The following is a 19,948-nucleotide window of genomic DNA, read 5'->3' as shown; positions in this document are numbered from 1 at the left end:
TCCATCCATCCATCCATCCATCCATCCATCCATCCATCCATCCCGCTTGTCCCCACGGGGGTCGCAGGTGTGCTGGAATCTATCCCAGCAGTCATCGGGCAGTATGATTGAAAGATTCCTGCTTTTTTTTTTTGTTGTTGTTTTTTTTACACAATTTTAACAGTGACTTGGGGAAAAAAAAAATGCACTCATCAGATTGTACAAGTAGTGACAGAGGTCCAAATAGAAAATATTGCAGCAACACATCAGCATGTTCAGATACATCTCACACAACCGAACCAGCGCTTTTACTAGCACATTTCCAAAATACTATTCCCACAACTCCAATGTGTTACCCGGAAGTGGTTACTTGACCAATTGGACCACTACCTTGCTGCTCAATTATTTTAAGTTCATGATTTAAATGGAAACTTTTACACCTCAGCTTCAGCATAATTTCAGAAATCTGCAAGATGAAAAAAAAAGTATTCATCTTCTCTCAGCTAGAAAAGAAATCAATTTTTATTTAGTCCTGTATGTGCAAATGGAGAGGCGGCAAAGAGCAAATTTGCCCACACATCCCCCACACAAACACACAACATAATAGACCCTCATCCATGTTACAGTTGGCTCAACACTCACTGTCAAGTACTTTATTCACAATAAGGTCTTTTTCTTCTTTAAAAAATCATTTTAATATACAACACAATTTTTAACAAGACACGTCTGTTTACAACTAAATTTGAATGAATTCCAGCTTCTCTCGTAACCAAAGCAAGCTCAAACATGGAGTGAGAGGAAGAGACGAAAAAAAACATGAGGTTAGAAGAAAGACGAAGGACAGCAAAATAAAGGGTAGAGGACTAGTATGAATTTTGTACTAAGAACCAAAACATACTGAAATAAAATTAGAAAATAACATTTATAAAAAAAACAGTAAGAAAATAAGAGTTAGAGAGAGAAAAAAATTGCTGAGGTGTGCCAGGATGCTGCATCCGTGGCAACCTCACATGCATGTCTGACGCCTTTGCTCTGTTCTGCCAAGTCCACATACGGGAAGCGTGCACACTTGCTTCTGCGTGTGCCGCCATAATCCAAGCTAGTGTGCATTTCTGGGGGATTGGAGGGGTGGGGACACGAAGCAGGAAGGGATGGATAAAGTTGAGCGAGAAACTCTTGAGGAGCGAGTGAGAGGGGAGGGGTGAATGCACGCACGCATACGCGCGCGCACACCTCACCCTAAAGCACTCCCTCCATCTTTTTCCCCATCCTTCCCTCCTTTTCCTGGAGCTGAGTAAAGAGTCTCTTTCTCCTGCATCACAGCTCCGGCCATCCTCTGCCCAGCTGTGCCACTCTGTGTGCATTTGCATGTACGTATATGTAATATATAAATAGAACTATAAGCAATTCCTTATCTGTAGAGCCTCTTTTGGCAGGGCGTGGAAACTGAGGAGCAGAAAATTCATAGATTTTGGGAGAGAAGGGAAATTGTGACTCATAACGTCTGTTAATACTGTCATTAGTTTACAAAAGATAAATTAGTAGAAGGTGAGCTTCCTGGAGAAAGTGGCGTTGGTTCTATTGCCCGGCATCCTCAGTGCCGCTGGTAGAAAATGGGCACACGTTTAGATGTCCGTTCAAAGCTGGGCGGAACGGACGGGAAGGAGGTGCGAGCAGGCTAGGAGGTGGACAGAGAGATGACGAAGAGGAAGGAGAAGAGATGGGCTCCGTTCCATGAATGATGTACCCATCAGCTGAATCAGCCCGGGGCTCCAACAAGACAGGGTGCGGTGGATGGAGCCACCTGGGGGAAAGAAAAACACAGTTACGGTCTACTTGGTGGGCATAAACACCTGCTGAGTTCACAAACAATGTGTACAAATGGCTATCATCTGCAGGATGTGAAGCCGCAATTTTCTATTTTTACAGGCAATGCATTGAGGAGTAATTCCTGAACTGGTTTTCAGTGAATACCAACAAAAAGACACTGACATTGCCATTTGACTTAAGTTTCTTGGAGGAAAATAGGAATACAGTGAAGCCTCATATTTTTGCCTTTTGAGATTCACGGCTGCCAATTTTTTTTTTTTAGAAGCTAGATTCAATCATTACCAGGAAGTAGAGTAATTTTCACATTTTATTTCTATTCAAGAAATGTTGCTTTGGCACCAAGACACCATTTAAAGTGCATTAAGAAGCTTCATTAAGACAAAAGTAGTCCTTTGCCGACATCTTGTGGCATCTATAGGCAATTACAATTCGATGTTATCAGGGTAGGGGTGTTGTTAGTTACTCGTCCATTTTGGCTATTTGCAGCAGTTATGGACATACTTGCACTTGACCCTTGGCTGCGCTGCATTCTATCCTGCGGTAGGTGACACAAAAACCAAGTGCAGTGTGTAAGCACTCACTGCTGTCCGGATAAGTCATCTTCCAACAATGTCATGTTCTTAAGACCGCAAACTACTTAGCGCCTTTGCTTGTTGCCACTGGGAAGTGCATTCCATTTTGTCTCAATTCCACAGAATTCTTAATAGAGTAAACCAGTTCTTGATATAAATGGACGCACGTGACGACAGAAAGTCACCTGACGTCCCAACGGATGTGTGAACATTCCCATATTGCTCCTGATTTCTAACAGTGAGCACGGATGGAAAAAGCTGCTCACGCCCGGGAGGACCAGATGCGCGGAGAGTGAAGCGCACACTGTGGAATCATTCATTGACGGGCACAATTGTATGGAAACATGGAACATTTGAGACACTTGAAAGGAATCAGCATTTAAGTTGGCAGTAACTCTACACAGCTGAAAAAAAAAAAAATCATATTTACTAGAAGTCGTGCGGAGAGCTCTTCTGAGGCCAGAAACTTAAAGCTGAGCACACAGTGTTGAAGGCACATTTACGCACGTTTTCCCCAAATCAGCATAAAAACACATCTTGAAGACAGACTGGAATACAGGACTTCTTTGAGACCAGACTCAGTCATTCGTTAGCATGTGTGCTTGCGTACCTGCTATCTAGAAATGTAAGTGTAGGTGCGGGAAGGAGATCGTCCCTCTGACTGGCCATTGGTCGAGACGTTCAAAAAGTCCCAGATCAGAATGGTGTCGTCGTGTGAGCTGCTGATAATCTGGAACTCATCAAACTGCAGACGGAACACGCGGCCAGAATGCTCCTACAAATAGAAATTAGAAGTACCCTTGAAAAAAAAAAACGCTCACAATATGATTGGATCGGTACGCATATCAGCATCGGTAACTTGCATTGTCCGCAAAGCATGTGTGGAGATCCTTTAAGGACACAGACCAAATTTTTGGGCAACTGCAAATTACGCTCCGATAGCAACGAAGGCTACTGCCACGCAAGTTGTCGTTACAATCAGTGTAATTGGGGCTGGTTCATGCAATGATACGTATTATTGGGCATGGAAGGCAATCTATGAAAGACTATGTCTGGGCTCTCCCTATGGCAAGCTTCGTTGAGTAGCTTATCGTTCCTTATAAAAGGACTTTGTGCACCTCAACCTGCTCAAAGCAGAGGTTTAAAAAAAAAATAATAATAATAAAAAAATAAAAAAAGAATCACAATATGTTCGATGCGCCCCCACCCGTCTAAGTATGGTATTCTGATTGATATCATGTTTGTGAAATATGAATTCAGGAGAATAATGCACCCGTTTTATTTTATCTCAGAGGTCTGACATTTCTCCTAGTGCTGAACTTGCTGTCAATTGAAAATGACACCATGGTGCCTAAAGGCTCGGGTGGTGAGGTCACAGCTCACCTGTTTCCTGGGCTTGGTCATGCGAAGCTCGCAAGCTGAGCCCTTAGGCACCGTAAATTCATTTTCAGTAAACAGCAAGTGTCAGCACAAGGCATAATGACAGCCCCATGAAAATGAGTGGCCTTTTTTGCTTAATTTAATTTCCAAAAATACAATATTAACCAGAAAAAGACGGCGAGAACGAGTCGGCTGTGTTCACGCCCGCAAGGGTGCAAAGAGCCCTAATTGAAATGTTTCAAGCTGCACCAGCTCTCAATGATGAGCAAAAAAAAAAAACCACAATAACAAAATACAACAAAGGTCGGGTACATACAGATGATCGGATTGGTTTGACACAATGTATTCCTAATCTCAAGAATGAAAATGGCCCGACTATCCTGTGGTTTAAAATTATCCCATAAAATGATCCTTATATCTGAGATGTATGCGAGTCAGGGCCAACCAGCGTAATTATTATACCTAACCAAAACTCTTCACGTGTGTGTGTATGTGTAGGGAAAGCTGACTACCCTCAAGCCATTTCACTCTGAGAGCTGAAATGCGATCATCAGTCTGACTGTCAGTGGCTTTGACATAATGTTTCCAGGGAACACTCTAAAGGTCTTTAACAGAAACCAAACAATATGGATATTTACATGCCTCGGGTGCGAACACTCACCACTAGAGTACGCAGGCATAGTGTGCTTGCAGGGGCTCGTGGGTCCAAGGCTGCTTGCAAGTCCCATACTTTGATTTTACTACAGAGCGAAACATGCCACAACATAAGACACAATTAGTGGGATCTACGTACATAGGAAAGCAGAAGCAGAGTGCTTGTTGAAGTGAAGTCTTACCCATCATAGGCGCCACTGACAATCCTCTTGTTATCAAAGCGTATGCAACGAACCAGTTCTTCATGACCTTCTAGCACTCGCAAACATGCCCCACATTCAATGTCCCATAACCTGCAACAGGGATTATACACTTTTATATGGCAAAACAGGATCGTTTTAAAGAGAAGTCACTTCTATGAAATGCTATTATATATTATTGACGAAGAAAAATCCCCCAGAGATCTTAATTTTTTTTGTCTGTACAAAACAGCCTTTGTGAGAGATTTATTGAGATCTGAGATGGCCTCGGAGAACTTTTTCAAACTTTGTCTTCAAACAAATTGAAAGTATGAAAATATTCTAAACGACTTTTGTGAAACCCCTATCAAATTGATCAAATTATATTGCTCCATCTTGGGGATGGGTTAAATGCAGAGGACAAATTTCACCACATCCAGATGTGTGTGTGACAATGATCATTGGACTTTAACTTGGGGACTTTAATTGTAATGAAATTGAATTATGAGATGATATTCCCATCCCTATGGTGTATGTTAGCCTGAAAGATCACAAAATTGCTTGATCACTTTCAATGGTAATGAGCCAGAAGGATTACATTTGTGTATGTGTTGCGCAAAACGTTACATCATACTTGTTCAACTGCAACTCAAATTGTCTCCTAACATCTAAACCAGGATGGGCAGGTGAAGTTATCGTATCATCAAAGCTTTGTGGGGGAAATACACCTGTTGTAGTCTGACAGTATCAAATGTACCTAATTGTGTTATCCGAGGAGCCGCTGACAACCAGTCGATCCCGATACTGTAGACAGGCAATGCCTCGCTTGTGACCGTTAAGCGTGCGAACAAATTCGCAGGTGCTGGTGCTCCATACCTGCACAGGTCAAGAGATGATTGATGTCAAATATATTAAATGGATTACATTTTTCAGTGTTTGTTTTCAGTCAAGCAATTAGCACGAGTCAAGAGATGATTCATGTCAAATATATTGAATGGATGACATTTTTCAGTTTTTGTTTTCAGTCAGGCAATTATACAACAATATTGAGTGTATTTCTGGTTTGACTTTTAATGAAAGTCAGGCCATCTTTGACAGATGAATATAAAGATAAAAAGGATGTCTGCTCTAATGTTATTAGGTAAATAGCATTTAATTAACCCTACCCTGAGGCAACGCTGTAAATAAAAAATTCCATATAGTCACATCATTACCTTGATGGTGCGGTCCCCTGAGGCTGATACAATATATTTGTCGTCAAAGTCGACCACGTTGACGGCCGCCCGATGTCCAACGAGGACGCGCCGTAAGCTAATGTCAGTTGGCGAGGCCATGTCCCACACAGCGATCGAGCGGTCTTTGGAACAAGTGACCATGAGGCCGTTGGCGAAGCGTAAATGAAGCACGGCCTCGTTGTGGTGGATCAGCGTGTTGAGTACCTCGCCCGTCGTCACCTCCCACACCCTGCCAAGCAAAGGGGATGGACATAGTGAAATGGGAGCAAACAGAAGGAAAAGACACTCTAAGAATGCAAAACATTGCTGCTTGTTAAGAAATGAGTACAATAGTCCCGTTCTCCCTGGACACTATACGGGGAATACAGAATAGATGGGGAGCCAGAAGAGAAAAGACAGCGTTGACTCTTATTTTGAAAATCTCATGTCAAAATGTCTATTACATTAAATTTCCATTGAAATGAATTGAAATGCCATTGAGCTGTACCGGTACTCCCAAAGAGAGAAAAAAAAAACATTTATAAAAGAAAAACACCACTGAACTATAAAATATAAACATACAAACAGAGAATGTAAACAAACAAACTCCTTGTGTCTTAAGATTATATATGAATTGCAATTGAGCTGAAAAGTACACACACTAAAGGAAATTTGTGTTCCCTTTAAGGGGTGTGGCCAAGTTCGTGACATCAGGAGTGGAATCAGTCGAGTTGGCCGAGCGGCTAGTTGAGCGTTAGCATATGCGCCGTCTGTTATCCCATCTATATTGACCATGGTATTGATTAGGAAAAGCTATACACAGCTATACTTTTGTCGAAAATTTGACCGGTGTGATACAAAAATGGCAAAACATGGCATTGATTGTGACTGTTCATAGACCAGATCAGAAAGTCAAGAGAATAATTGCTCTTCTTTTTTTTTACTCCCGAGAAAATATCGTGCAAACGACATGATTCGAAAACACAAGTTTCCTACCTAACAGTTGAGTCCGATGACCCAGTGACGATGACCCTCTCGTCATACTGGAGGCATAACACTGAACCTGTGTGACCAGTCAGAATCTTCAGACACTCCAGCGACTGTTTATCCCATATCTGCAGGTAGAAATAACACACAAGGACATACAAGGAGCAGAATAAATGTGTGTGATTAGAATTTAGGTCATGCAAAGAAAGGCCATTTGTCATTGTGATGCTCATGTTCTGTTCACGCCCCATTTCCCCACTGCTGAGGCGAGCAGAACGTGTCCGCTTGGAGAATAATTTCGAGTGTCCCTGGGTCCACGCCAGCCTCCTGTACAACAATAAGATGACAAAGCCGCTTCTCTCACACTATCGCGCTCCTGCTCTTCATCATCTCCTCTTCTTCTCCTCACGAGCCAGACAGATGGGTTGTGGGACACACAACTGCTTGGAGTTCTTTTCGCCTATAATTTACCGGTTTGCTGTCTTACTGTCTGCAGGTTTAGGCCAAATGTAGGATGATGATGAATATGCAGATTGAGTAAAACTAAAGGTTACCTTTCTGAAAATTGTAGGTTAGCAGTAAAAAAAATGCAAAAATGTACATTGGCTACACTTGAAATAGAAGGAAATTGGTGTACGTATAAAAAAGCTTATTGTCTGATGTACCAAAGTGACATTATTTTCTGTCAATAATAAGGATGTTTTGTCCTTATTATTGACCATATCTGGACCATATCTAACCGGATTAGAGGTTTTGGTTTTACTGTCACGGTTTGGCTTCAGTGAGGCAGATGCTTACTGTTTGTTTGTTTTTTTAAAAAAAAGTTCTCATCCTGAAAAATGAATTATACTACGTGGTTTGTGTCATTTCAGCGAGTATTCAGACGTGACTGCTTGGTTCACTTTAAAAAGGACCAGGGTTTGATTGTAACGCTGGTCCGGACCTCTTATATAGGTGTGAATACACGCAAATGCATCCTGGTGCGAATTAAAGAACCGGATCCACTTTTAAAAGTGGTCTCGGTTTGTTTCCAAACTAACTCTGGTGCGCTTCGCTTCAGGTGTGAATACAAACAACGCAGATCCGAACCAACAGCACAAATATCCAGAGCAGGACTGCAGCACATAGGACTCGCATGTTTTCGTCCATTACCGGGGTTTGTGCTCTGTGCGCCGCCCTGGTCATTGCTGTCCAATGGGAGCACAGATCGTCACAAGCGTGGATGTGTTTACAAAATATACTTCACTTGCAAAATGTACAGTCTGTATAGGAACCGCACCAAACAAAAATAATTAAGTCCGTTTTTGGTCTGGACCAAACAAGCGGACTAAAGGACTTTTCTAGTCTGAATACACCCTAAGTCACACAACTACCATATTCGCAGTTCTGAAGTTGCAGATTCATTTAGGGAAACCAGTCCTTATTCTCCGAAAGTCTCATATATTTGCTGTTTTTGAGTTTGGGCCAAAGCAATGAAAAAAATAATACTTTGGAGCCATCTGGTGGAATGGTTGTGTTGTGATGTTTCATTCATTGGTGTTTTTTATCTGCAGCAGGAGTGCCCATTTGTCCCATCCCAAAGTGAAAGCATGTTCCTACTCTCCCATTGCGGCGAGTCGGCTTCGCTACAATAATTGGTCTGTATTCTCCAACATTTATTATTGTGTGTAAATGCCAAAGTTTTATGAAAAACACAATTTAGTCGTGCAGATATTTGTTTGCCCGTGTGTTCATGTCAACGTATTTATTATATTAGCTAATATTACTGAGTGAGATGATTTTTGCTTGTGCAGAACTGATTCTACATGAGTTTGAGATTGTAACTCATCACCTAGTTTCCTTAGAAACAAGATAACAAGTTCTCTATACTGAAATGCAGGTTTCTTAAGCCCCTATACCACTGAGCAACTACAAATGTTTTAGAACGCAGCGAAGATTGCACTCTCAACAGTGTCGTTCAAGGTCAGAAATGCTCAATGCTAAACGGTAGGCAATTGTTCGGCAGGCATTCTCCTGTACTGTTTTGGTTGCAAGGGAATTTTGAATATGTTCAAAATATCCTTGAGACAAGCAAAAACACCAAATCTGTTGGAAAATGTCTGGCGGACGTTTGGTGAACATTTGCGACCTTGAACGCACTGACGGGAACGTAACATTCGCTGGCTTCAAAAACACTTGCAATTGTTCGCTGCTCAGTCGGGATAGGGGGCTTGGAATACAGTGCTGTGCAAAACATTAGATGTTATTAGCTGTTTTTTTTTTTTTTTTTTTTTATTCACAACTGATGCAATAGTCATGCCACGACAGAGAAACTCAACTCTGTACATCAAAACATTATGATCTAAATCTAAACCTGCAGCTTTAAAAGCAAATAACATTAAAATCCTTCATACAAGCATGCACACAAACCTTGATGGAATTGTCCCTAAGGCCACTGATGATCTTGTCGTCATCATACTGGAGACAATAAACCCCTTTACTATTTTCTGAGCGGCATTGAATCCTTTGCAAATTGTGTCTTCCACACCGCCAGTTAGCCTCAATTGTCTGGAGGGGAAAAAAAAGACAATGAGAAAAATATTTCTCAACGATAAAAGTGGAGCAAAAACCAGCAAAACTGACAAAACAAAAGCCCTTTTGGTTAGAGGAAGTACAAAGAGACTAACGTGCTATATCGAGAACAAAACAATATGGAACAAACAGAAAGACATGTATCAAGTGTACCATATACACATTGACCTTTGTGGATTGTCCTTTGCTTTTGAATTCACTTACCTCTATGTCTTGGATGATTTTGGGATAAAGGGAGTGATAATAAGAGTTGGGCGGGACTTCAGATGTGCGATTTTTGAACAGATATTTCTCCCTGTGAGAAAATGAATTGTTATTATTTCAAGCGATCCTAATAATAATAATACAATAATATAGTCTACCCATCTATTAATGTAAATAAAAATGCTATAAGACAAACAATCTTGTTTTATTTAAAATATTTGTGGTAATGTTGACAGCGATACATTACGAAGGGGCCCATTCTCACCACTGATGTCTTTCAGACAGTCCTTTCCATAGCGGATCAGTGCGGACCATACGTTCTATGAGCTTCTTCCACAGCATGCCCTCAGAAATGACCCTCTGCCATTCTTTACACACCAGCTCTGCTGCACAAAGCGAACGTGCATCCAGGAAAGACAAGATGTTTTCTGCTATGTGATCTAAGCCTTGGGCTGAAAAAGAAGGGAGAAAGGGGATTACATACATTAATTATTATATATTGGAAAGTGAGAGAGAAATATTTTTGCATTATTTCAACTTGTAACTACGGTTGGGCTAAAAATGTATCACAGCTTAAGTATTTAATTCCAGTCATTAGCTGTATTAATTTGGTTTTCCCCATTTTCTTTTTTATTTAACTGTTCAATAAGGACCTGGGAAAATAATTAATTTACAAAACATTTTTAACACCCTGAACCAGTTGCCTGCCAATATTACTGTTATTATTATTATCATTATTAACAAAATTTGATGCGTTGAATAAAAATAACAAGGGAAAATGTGTCATCTACAAAAAATATTATATATACAGCTCTGATTTAAAAATGTAGATTTTTTTTCTTTGTTGACCAGCGTAATTGCTATTCACTCAAGCAAAAAGAAAATGATTAAAATAATATTCTTAATCCGAATACTCAATTATTCAATAGAACTTTCAGCAGGATTTCCAAATACCAAAATATTCAATGGCAGCAGCAATATATTGGAGGTTTCCCTCCGCCTAATTTTGTGCCGCCCCAAGAGGGAGCGATTGATCTCGCTCAACACATCCGAAAGCACATTTGCGGTTTGTTCGCTGTAAAGGACAATCGTTCTGGTTCTCGTACCTGGTAGTGCTGTGATAAAGTCTCTCTGTAGCATGGGTTTGAGGTAGGAGTTAATGTGGCCATGTTGGTAGTGGCACATTCGGGAGATGAGACGCTCAACAAACTCCACCTGGTCAGCCTCTGACCACTGGTCAAACAGGGCGATGCAGTGTTCCTTCTCTTTCTCGTAGTTCCCCTCTGACGGGCGCTTGCGGGACCCCACGACAGGACCATTACTAAGCTGTGAAGGAAAGAAGAAATTTGAGTGATATTGGTTCAGAATAGCCCACGTCATTCAATATTCAATAATTGTGTACATTAGAAATTCTGAAGTCATGTCTACCCAATACCTCCCTTCCAAAGAAAATCTGCTAAAGCCCAATTTTTGAATGGCTCTAAAGATTATCCTAACCTTAATTATTCTGTGATGTGTTGAGTATGATTTATCAATCTTTTTGGAAAATGGCCAAGGCTGACAATTGTAATTGCTACACGTCTTAAATATTTCCATGATGTGGAATACAATAGTAGTCGAACAAGAAACCAACTGAAGCTTTCACTTATCAGAATTAGAGGATCAACGAGTTTTGAAATGACTGCATACCATGTACCAAGTCATTAACCATAATACAAGATGTTGTCATGAGAAATTACAAACAAAATGTGATTACCAGATAGGTTTACAGCTAAAGATAGCACAGAATTAGTGTCTGGATGCCACGTAGCACCATGGTTCCTGTCCTAGTCCAATTGTGGAATTGTATCGTGGTTCACTTCATGCTACTTCACTGGATCAGTGTTTTTATCTTGCAAATTATTCGCTATATTGCTGCACTTTTTTTTCCCCAATATCTATTGTTTTTCCAGAAAGACTGACTATACAGCAATTAGTACATAAAAGACAGTATGTCCCAAGTTTGAAATCAATTTTCACATAAAAGAAGCTAGCGTGCAATCTGCCTATGGCAAAGAACAACTGTCCCAACCATTGAAAAAATGGTAACAAAATAAACAGGTACATATTTACGCAGAACCTGCCATTTGCCACAACCGATGACTTGTCACTCAACACACAGAGCGGTTAACGATTTAGCCAGTTAAAAGCCAGTTGAATGTACAATGTCATTCACTGACTCCCACACCCCTCAACAGGTCAGACCACACCTTTTAAAGCCACACACAATCCATTCCGGATAGGCACATCTGTGCCCTCGTCCACTCCTACATTCCATCCAATTCACTCTGGCTCACCTTACAGTAAGCCTGTTTCTCCACTTGGGCCCAGAATTATCCGCCGTGTTGCCCCTCATCTATGAAAGCCACTTTTGCAATAACTCTGAAACAGCAAATCTCTCTAGTTTTGAGTGATGTCTGAAAACTCCCTGATTTTTAGAAAATTGTTAAAAAAGAAATATACTCACAAATCACCTTTTATTTGTAGGTATCTATCACTCAAGGTCATCTTACAACACATGGAAATAAAACGACATCTAGTAGAAGACAATAGGACCAGGCCTCTCGTCCAGCAGGCATGCATTGGGCGCGGGTTCATACGTATGGTCGTCGTTGCGTAATATTGTCTTTGTTCACTTGTGTATTGACTCATTTGGTGGCAGTCGTGTATTGACTCACTTGGTGGCATTCAGACAAAAAAAATTTGCTTCTTCTGCCACAATCGCACATTTCAAAAACAGGTTTACATGTCGATTGACAAAATATTTGTGGATGCATCAGGCTTTAAATGGAAGATTCTCACCTTTCAACCACATGCATTGATTACAAATTGCATCAGCAAAGCTAAAGGTGAGTACCTATTTGCATGGATGAATGAACAAACGAACAAATGTTTTCTGACTTGTACTGTTTGAATCATGTTTCAAAGAGAGGAGTCATTTGTCTAATGTAAGCTCATTCATCATCCAGCAGATTGTTTTTACGATACTTTGATGCAAGATCTTGAACAATTAACCTCAGTTTTAGGGACATTTAACACTGAAATGACTAATTCTGCATTAGTCGGAATTGGAAATGCCAATGGTCAACATTTGAGGTACCATTCTATGTTTGAACTCAGTGACTTGTTTTGGATAAAACAAAAAATATATGGTTCTCCTAGTCAACAGAAAAACATCCATCATGTGAACTGCTTATAGTACATATTAAAAAGATGGGTTTAAAATTGTGACGGTAAAGAACATTTCCTTATTTTAACTACACCACACTAGTCAATGTATGTCTTGCCGTTCATGTTTTGAAATTGACATTTACTAAAAGTTTGAAGAAGAGAAAGATAAGTATGAACGTGACTGCGCCGTTTCAAATTGAACGCATATAACACATACGAATCATGGCACTGAGAGATACCTTGAGAACTGTGTTCTTCTTTGGCGACAGGTCATCCACTAGATTCTGTGACTCCATCCCCGACGTATTCTGTTGGTGACAAAATTGATTAAATGTGCGTAAGTGCATTATTTTCTCTCAGTCATCAGTTTGCTAAGAGCAGTGTGTTGAGCCAGGATAGCGGTGTGGACAAAGAAATGCCACAAAAACAGCCAAAGGGGGGTAGCCGTCAATTACTGAGACTTGGGTGCACATAGTACGTACATACATACACATACGCACGCATGCACAGAGCGGAGATCCCAAACACCACAACAAACACACTTTTTTTAAACGGGTATCGGTCACAAAGGACCACAACAGTAAATTAAACATAATTTTGGCTGTTACCGGCTTCTGCACTATGTTAGAGAAATTAAAATCAGATGGTGATATACATTTTTGGAAAACCCTCATCTACATTGGGCACAACTTGGTCTTCTACTGTATTTAGATCTATTTACGTAACTATACAATACCCATGAAAAACAAAGGGTCAACAAAATATGACCTTATAATGACTGGTTTTGTGTTTTATATAATCAATAGTTATTACTTCTCAAAATCAAATTGTGCAGAGCAGAAAAGTGTATTTTCTTCCCGAGAAACATGGCACAACTTCAGATATATACATTTTACTTTTACTGTTCATGAATAGTTTCTATGGTCTTTTAGCAAAGCTAAAATTGTTAAAAAAAAAAAAAAAAAAGATCCACTCAAAGTCATTTTGAAACTTGTGCGAACTCCAGAAGTCAAAATCAAAATCTAAGACAATTGTGGAAACAGACATATAATAACATTACTGATATTTAATATACTTTATGTGTTTAAGCTTAAGCCACTCCTCTCTGATGATGTGATGTAAAGTAAGATAACTTGTTTCTAGTTTTCAGTTTAGGCACGTTTAACTGTGTAATGTCGTGAATAAGTCAAAGTTGCATTTTCTATGCTTTAACGCTGTTCGGTTCAGATTTTTGTGTAAAGTGTACTTCATCAGGGCTCAATGATTCCAAGAAAATGTTGAATTTATTTTTTTATGCAATTTCCATTTTCTGGACACCTCCCATTAACATGATTTTTTTTTTTTTAATGACCAAATAATGGGCATACATGTTTTTCATGCGACGATTCACAAATAAAGAGAAGCTCACATCCATCATTCTACTATCTAAACGACTCATCCTCACAAGGGTTTGCAGGTATGCTGGAGCCTCTCCCTGCTGCATATCATCCAAACAATTAAAGATACACTTCCCTCCATAATTACTGGCACCCCCTGTTCTTTAGTGTCCAATAAATTCATTTACTAAAATTAATACAATACAAAGAGGAAATATTCAACCTTTCATTCCAGTTCATTTATTCAGTGGGAAGAGAAAAAAATCCACATTAAGAAATAATTTTCTTTACATCAAATCATGTGTGCCACAATTATCATCACCCATGATATTAATAGTTTGTACAACATCCTTTTTCCAACAAAACTCCAATTTATCTTCTGCTATCAAGTTTCACAAGGAGAATACAGAAAGGCATCTCTGACCATTCGTCTTTGTGCAATCTCTCGAAACCATCCAAAGACCTGGATCATCTCCTCTGCATGCACCTCTTAAGCTCACTCCACTTGTTTTCAATGGCGTTGAGGCCTGGGGACTGAGCTAGTCATGGGAGGAGTTTGATTCTTTGTCGACCGAATCAATGCACGGTAAATATTGGACAGATAACCACTGGACCGATATTGGGGGAAAAATGTCATCACATTCATTGGTCCTGATATCAAGACTGAATCGATAACAGGACACTTCAAATACACCAACATTGATCTGGTTACGGTCACTTAAAGAATGCCCAATGCCAAAAGACAAAGCATATAAACAGCGCAACCATCACACCAATGATTTTTTGTTTTGTTTCAAGATTCAGAATTTAGGGTTGTCTCAAGAGCCTATACTTCCAGTACCAATTCGGTATTGTATTGATTATACGCAAATATAAGATCCTATGTAACTCCTTTTTTTATTAGACTGTCATTAGATTGCTAAAAGAAATGACTGGTTTCCCCACGAGTGATTAACACGGATTAAGTACACAAATTGGGTTAAATATCATTTGACTCAACGATCACTATAAATTCATCAAAACAAAAGAAGCGGAGTGATATTCACTAGCGTGCAACTGTCGGCTTCACACCTTCTAGCCCCTTTGAGGGCTAGACACCTTTTTTAAGTTTGGTGTCGAATCAGTTTACAATGCTCAGAGAATCCATTGAGATTATAATCATACACTGATTATTCTTTGAAAGAATGCACTCTTTGATTCAATCACAACCGAAGGGGGACCCTTTACTGTTGAAGCAAAGGCCCGGTGATAAAATTGTGCACAAAAACATGCCTGTTTGTGTGTGTAAAAAAATAAAAGCTCCTCTTGACGCTTTTAAAAAAAAGTTTGAAATACCTATCTTGAAAAGTAGTCAAATTCCTTGATCCAAATAAATATTTCTTACAGAAACCCAGATTATCCCTGGCCAAATATGCCGCGTGTTCATTACAGGTATGGGCATGTGACAAAAGTGTCCTTAATCGAGTTCGACAAACAGGTAAATAATCCATTAAGGGTTGAGATCCGACAGATTTTTGTTGCTGTTATCGACGTTTAGGTGATGACTACACAGTTGACATCAATTAGTCAATGATGTCATAGATTTTTTTTCCCAGTTGTCAACTCGCTGGTTTTTCTTAAAAACAAGTTCGCACACTCACTTTCTCCGCCCCTGATTTATTAATCCAATTACATGTAGTTACAATTTTGCAGTCTGTTGCTATACTTTTATACAATCAAACTGTGAGACACCTCGAGTGTGATGTTTAATTGAATGGGTCAATTGTGAGGTGGGCGACCAGAAGGAAGAAGATGAGCTTGCTGTGTGTCAACTGTTACAGGAGTGTAGTTTGCATTAGCGGAATTCTTTTCAGATGGGCGTTCACGGCACTTGTGATTTTATTTGAAAATACACTTGCATGTTTTACAAGTAAACGGGCAACCGGTATCATTTATTAAGTAAAATACCTCAATAGGCTTGAGGCACTGCTGCTGGTTTGTCAGGGCGACCATCCACCTGTCAATTTCAGCGGGGCATCTGTCTTGTTCCTGCTAAAATACACGATTGGCGATTCATCGACTTCTAGCTATAATTGTCATTGAGCAGTGGTAAAGTGAACACATTAGTCAGTTTAAACCCCAGTATTGATTACGGTCGTTGTTAAATATCATTTTAAAGGGAAGAGAGTTCATCTCTCTGAATTATATGAACTCCTGACAATATCGGGTTGAAAAGAATAAAGGTTCCCAAAAGAATTGTGTCATAGCGGTGGTCCGTGTGAATGTAGATGAACTTTCCATAGCTAATATGATCTTTAAACCGCAAACTGGATAACGTGAAAATTACAGCGTTTCTTATGGTTTCATCCAATTAGTACACTCCATGTTGCCTCCACTGCTTAAAGACACGACTAATCATCAATCGATTCCACATAATCAACATAAATCTGACCAAATAATAACTATGTCCTTTCCTTATTTACATAAAAGAAAAATGTCCAGTCCCAAGACCCAAGCGAAAGGTTTAGAGAAGCCAAGATGGGCTTGCTGGCGTTGATGATCATGCAGAGCAGAACAGAAGGAAGGAAAAGACAGGCTACATTTGACCAGGCAGGCAGGCAAGCAAGCATTAAATAGTCTCTCAGGGCTTGAAAGAAGACCCTCCCCACCTTGGCCCTCACACCTCCAGGCAGAAGAATGAAGGTGTCTGTTTCTTTTCACTTGGATGTGGAATAAGAAAATGGCCAATCGAAGACGGCCTGACGCTAATGTCTTAATCACAGAGGACAGTGACTGTGACCAGCTCTGCTTGATTATATTTGTGGTCAATTACACTTTGGGATGCTATAAGCTAGTTTCCGGCAGAGAGAGGCAAGCAGCGCACCGGGGGAGGGACCTGAGAGTGGTGTGCTTCAAATGTGGACAAAAGTATAACAAACGTTAGGTAAGGAGGTTGGCAGGTGACATGAGGGTTTACATGGATGCTTAGAAGTCATGTTGAAAGAAAAGTAAAAGGAGATGGCAAAGGGGGGGAGGTGGGCTTTAGGTAGAAGAAGAGCAGCAGAATTAAGAGGAGAGAGGCAGAACCTGGTTGTGAGCCCGGGTGGAGGGGATGCTCTGCAGGCACCTGAGTGCACACAAACTCTCAGCCACCGAGGAGCAGCCCAGCCAGAGAGAGCGAGGCACAGAGCACTGTGTGAGAAAGAGAGAGGGAGGGAGGGGGGGAGGAGGAGACCCAAGTGGACAGAGGGTGAAGGAGAAAGAGCAAGAGAGAAATAGATGTGAAGTAAAGGAAAAGAGAAGGGAGGAAGGGATGTTGAGGGAAGATGAAAGGCGGAAACCGAGGAGGTGAGTGAACGGAAGGATGGATGGATGAATAGTTGGTTGGATCAATCGATCGACGCGTGGATGCATTTGGTTAGGGGTTCATGTGGAATAGATGTGTCAAAATGCAACAAAAATGAATGAATAAAGAAATTGTGTTAAGTTGGGAATCAAGAGGTTGTGAGTGTGTGTCCATCAAAGGTGAGGAAAAGAGTAGAGAGGGAATTAGGGGGAATAGTGAGGGGGGGAAACCAGTATTAGAGCGACACACACATTGCACAATGAGCACAAGAACGCACACCCATACTGACAGATACTCACAAAAGCAATATTAGATGTGAACTGGGAGTGGGTGTGTAGAAGAGAGGGAGGGGCATTGTGATTAGCCGGCCAATTATTTTCCTTCCCACCAATCGTCCTGCCATAAGTGGTTACCAATGCCGTGACAACAAGTACAAGAAAATATATTAAACAAAACACCTAACCCCGAAGGAAGCACAGAATGGTCAAAGTCCTGGTCCTATTTGATTGAAAATATATACAGTAACAAAATAGTCCAATAGCGCAATGTTACCAAATGTAAACTGTAGCCAAGTCTTAGGTTCTAACTGTATTTTAAACTTTTAGATAAATACCATACTAGTTCAGCACCACTTTTAAAAAGTACTTAAATGTAAGTATTGAACAGCACTTTTAAACTTTGAGATAAATAACATACTAGTTCAGCATCACTTTTGTATCATCTAAGTGTAAATATGCACATTAGCATGTTTGTTTCTCAAAAGTGTGAAGAGTTTGTGTTGGTTGAACCTGTTGCTACTCACCAACACTTTAAGAGGGTAGTCCACCCACTGTCCTGACCATGATATTCGTGTACAGGCAAAAGCAGTGTAAAGATGCTGTAGCGCTGACCCTTAAAGTACATTACATGTGACTTCATAGTAAATATTACTTTTTGTTATGATGTCCGGCTAGAACCTCCATGAACAGATCATCTATTAGATTTTTAGTCCCCCGTTTCAACTCCACGTAGCTAAAATGGAACTTCGATACACAGACTATGTATTAACAGTCAAAAAGAGGGATCATAACTTTAGAAATCCTTTCGTTTCAATCAGCACAGTTGTAGCAATAGCTTTGTTGGGCTAACGCTACCCTAGCAGCCTAGCTTCTAAAGACAGGCAATCGTCCGGCATAAATAAAAATACACAAGCTAAACAAATAGTAAATCAGCTGCATTGGAGGAAACTACATTTAGAATGAGAGTTGATTGTCTCTGTTTACTAAGCCAAACGGCTACTCCTGTCTCAACCGAATGTCTATTTTGATATGGGAAGGAATGTCAAGTAGACCTAGCTAGCTAGTTACATAGCAACTTGGAGCCTCGCTAACCGTAATGCTAGATGAATGAAAAAGCAGTGCACTTCCTTCTACGCACTTCACAAATATAAACAGCCATGCTCCACTTTAGGATCATTTGAGCAATAATCCCACACGCCTGGGCAACTACCGGGCACGTCCACATATCTTTTGCCGGGAGGGCTTCCAACACACGACAAATATGTAAACAGAAGCGTACATTTTAGTGGTATCCAGTGCTAGCTGGATTGCTAATGCCCAGACAGGGCCCAGTTATAGTGGCGCAGCGTCACCGCAGTGAACACTACCCCGGAGAAACCTCAGCTGTCTTCGGCCGACGGCTGCGCGATAACGTCGGCAAAAACACCAATTGCCAACCGGTGATCGAATCTCTATGTTGTTCACAACCACCCGACAACTAGTACAAATTATAGAAATAATCACCCTAGTAAACTGCAATAATAGTAAAAATGTATCGCAAATTTCAGGCCCTCCCTTAGATTCCCGGTCCCCACTTTTCTCCTCAACCTCTCCAGACAAACACCCTCGGTTTGTTCTTCCTTTCAAATCGGCGAGTAACGCTTCTCCAATACGACTCGGACAACACCTCGTGTGTCCGCGATGCCTCATTGAAACACATCTTACCATCAGATCCAACGTTTTGTCCTCCATCTCCGGATCCATGTTGACGATCCCCCCCGAAACTCGTTCTGAAAATGGAAACCCAACCCTGCGTCGGCGGCCCGCAAATGCAGAGACGTCATTCGCTTTGCTCGAGCCCACAGTATTGGCTCCGACGCTGTGAAAGGGGGGGTGGGGAGGGAACGCCCATGCGTCGAGCCAAAGCGCCGATTGGACCATTTCTTCCCAACGGGGCGTGGTAACACGAATTTACCGGTAGATTATTGGCTTAGCGCGCCACTAAGGCTTTCCCCGGTGACTCCCCCAAAACAAAAGGGCATTTGCTCAAGATGCTGTTGCTATCCACAAGAGGAACCGGCTAATGCAAAATCAATCATCCACATTGCTTATTGTGAGGATGTTGGGTAATTTAACGACTTCTACTTCAGTCGTTTACTATGTGGGTGATCAATATAAAAATGCTTACATTAATATTTCTCTCAATTCCA

The 19,948-nt window shown here is 40.7% G+C and overlaps 1 protein-coding gene across 3 annotated transcripts; it reads right to left on the bottom strand.

The window, feature by feature from the left end:
- Positions 1-599: 599 nt before the first annotated feature.
- fbxw11a (F-box and WD repeat domain containing 11a) lies at positions 600-19,613 on the bottom strand. Of its 3 annotated transcripts, none has more exons than XM_085905050.1 (14): positions 19,464-19,601; positions 16,104-16,187; positions 13,020-13,088; positions 10,677-10,896; positions 9,836-10,022; positions 9,571-9,661; positions 9,205-9,342; positions 6,805-6,923; positions 5,809-6,058; positions 5,352-5,470; positions 4,598-4,708; positions 4,423-4,501; positions 2,992-3,156; positions 600-1,783 (listed from the first exon to the last, which is right to left on the bottom strand). In XM_085905050.1, exons 1-13 carry the CDS (start codon positions 19,500-19,502, stop codon positions 2,995-2,997), a joined length of 1,668 nt encoding a protein of 555 aa, XP_085761176.1. In that variant the 5' UTR covers positions 19,503-19,601; the 3' UTR covers positions 600-1,783; positions 2,992-2,994. The 3 variants fall into 3 exon arrangements, with proteins under 3 accessions (XP_085761176.1, XP_085761178.1, XP_085761179.1); XM_085905052.1 differs by lacking the exon at positions 19,464-19,601 and adding an exon at positions 18,284-19,383; XM_085905053.1 differs by lacking the exon at positions 16,104-16,187 and having other exon boundaries at positions 19,464-19,613.
- Positions 19,614-19,948: the final 335 nt, after the last annotated feature.

This window comes from Syngnathus leptorhynchus, chromosome 2 (genome assembly GCF_054491065.1).
Source record: "Syngnathus leptorhynchus isolate UIUO chromosome 2, UIUO_Slep, whole genome shotgun sequence".
NCBI classification, from domain to species: Eukaryota; Metazoa; Chordata; class Actinopteri; order Syngnathiformes; family Syngnathidae; genus Syngnathus; species Syngnathus leptorhynchus.
Note: the sequence above shows the minus strand (reverse complement) of the source record. Positions and strands in the feature narration are given on the sequence as shown.

Coding starts and splice junctions, on each gene's coding strand:
- fbxw11a (XM_085905050.1), bottom strand. CDS start 19,502: ATGGATCCGGAGATGGAGGACAAAACGTTGGATCTGATG. Junction 13,089..16,103: donor AGTGCCTCAAGCCTATTGAG/GTATTTTACTTA, acceptor TGTCACCAACAG/AATACGTCGGGGATGGAGTC. Junction 9,662..9,835: donor CTGTCTGAAAGACATCAGTG/GTGAGAATGGGC, acceptor ATTTTCTCACAG/GGAGAAATATCTGTTCAAAA.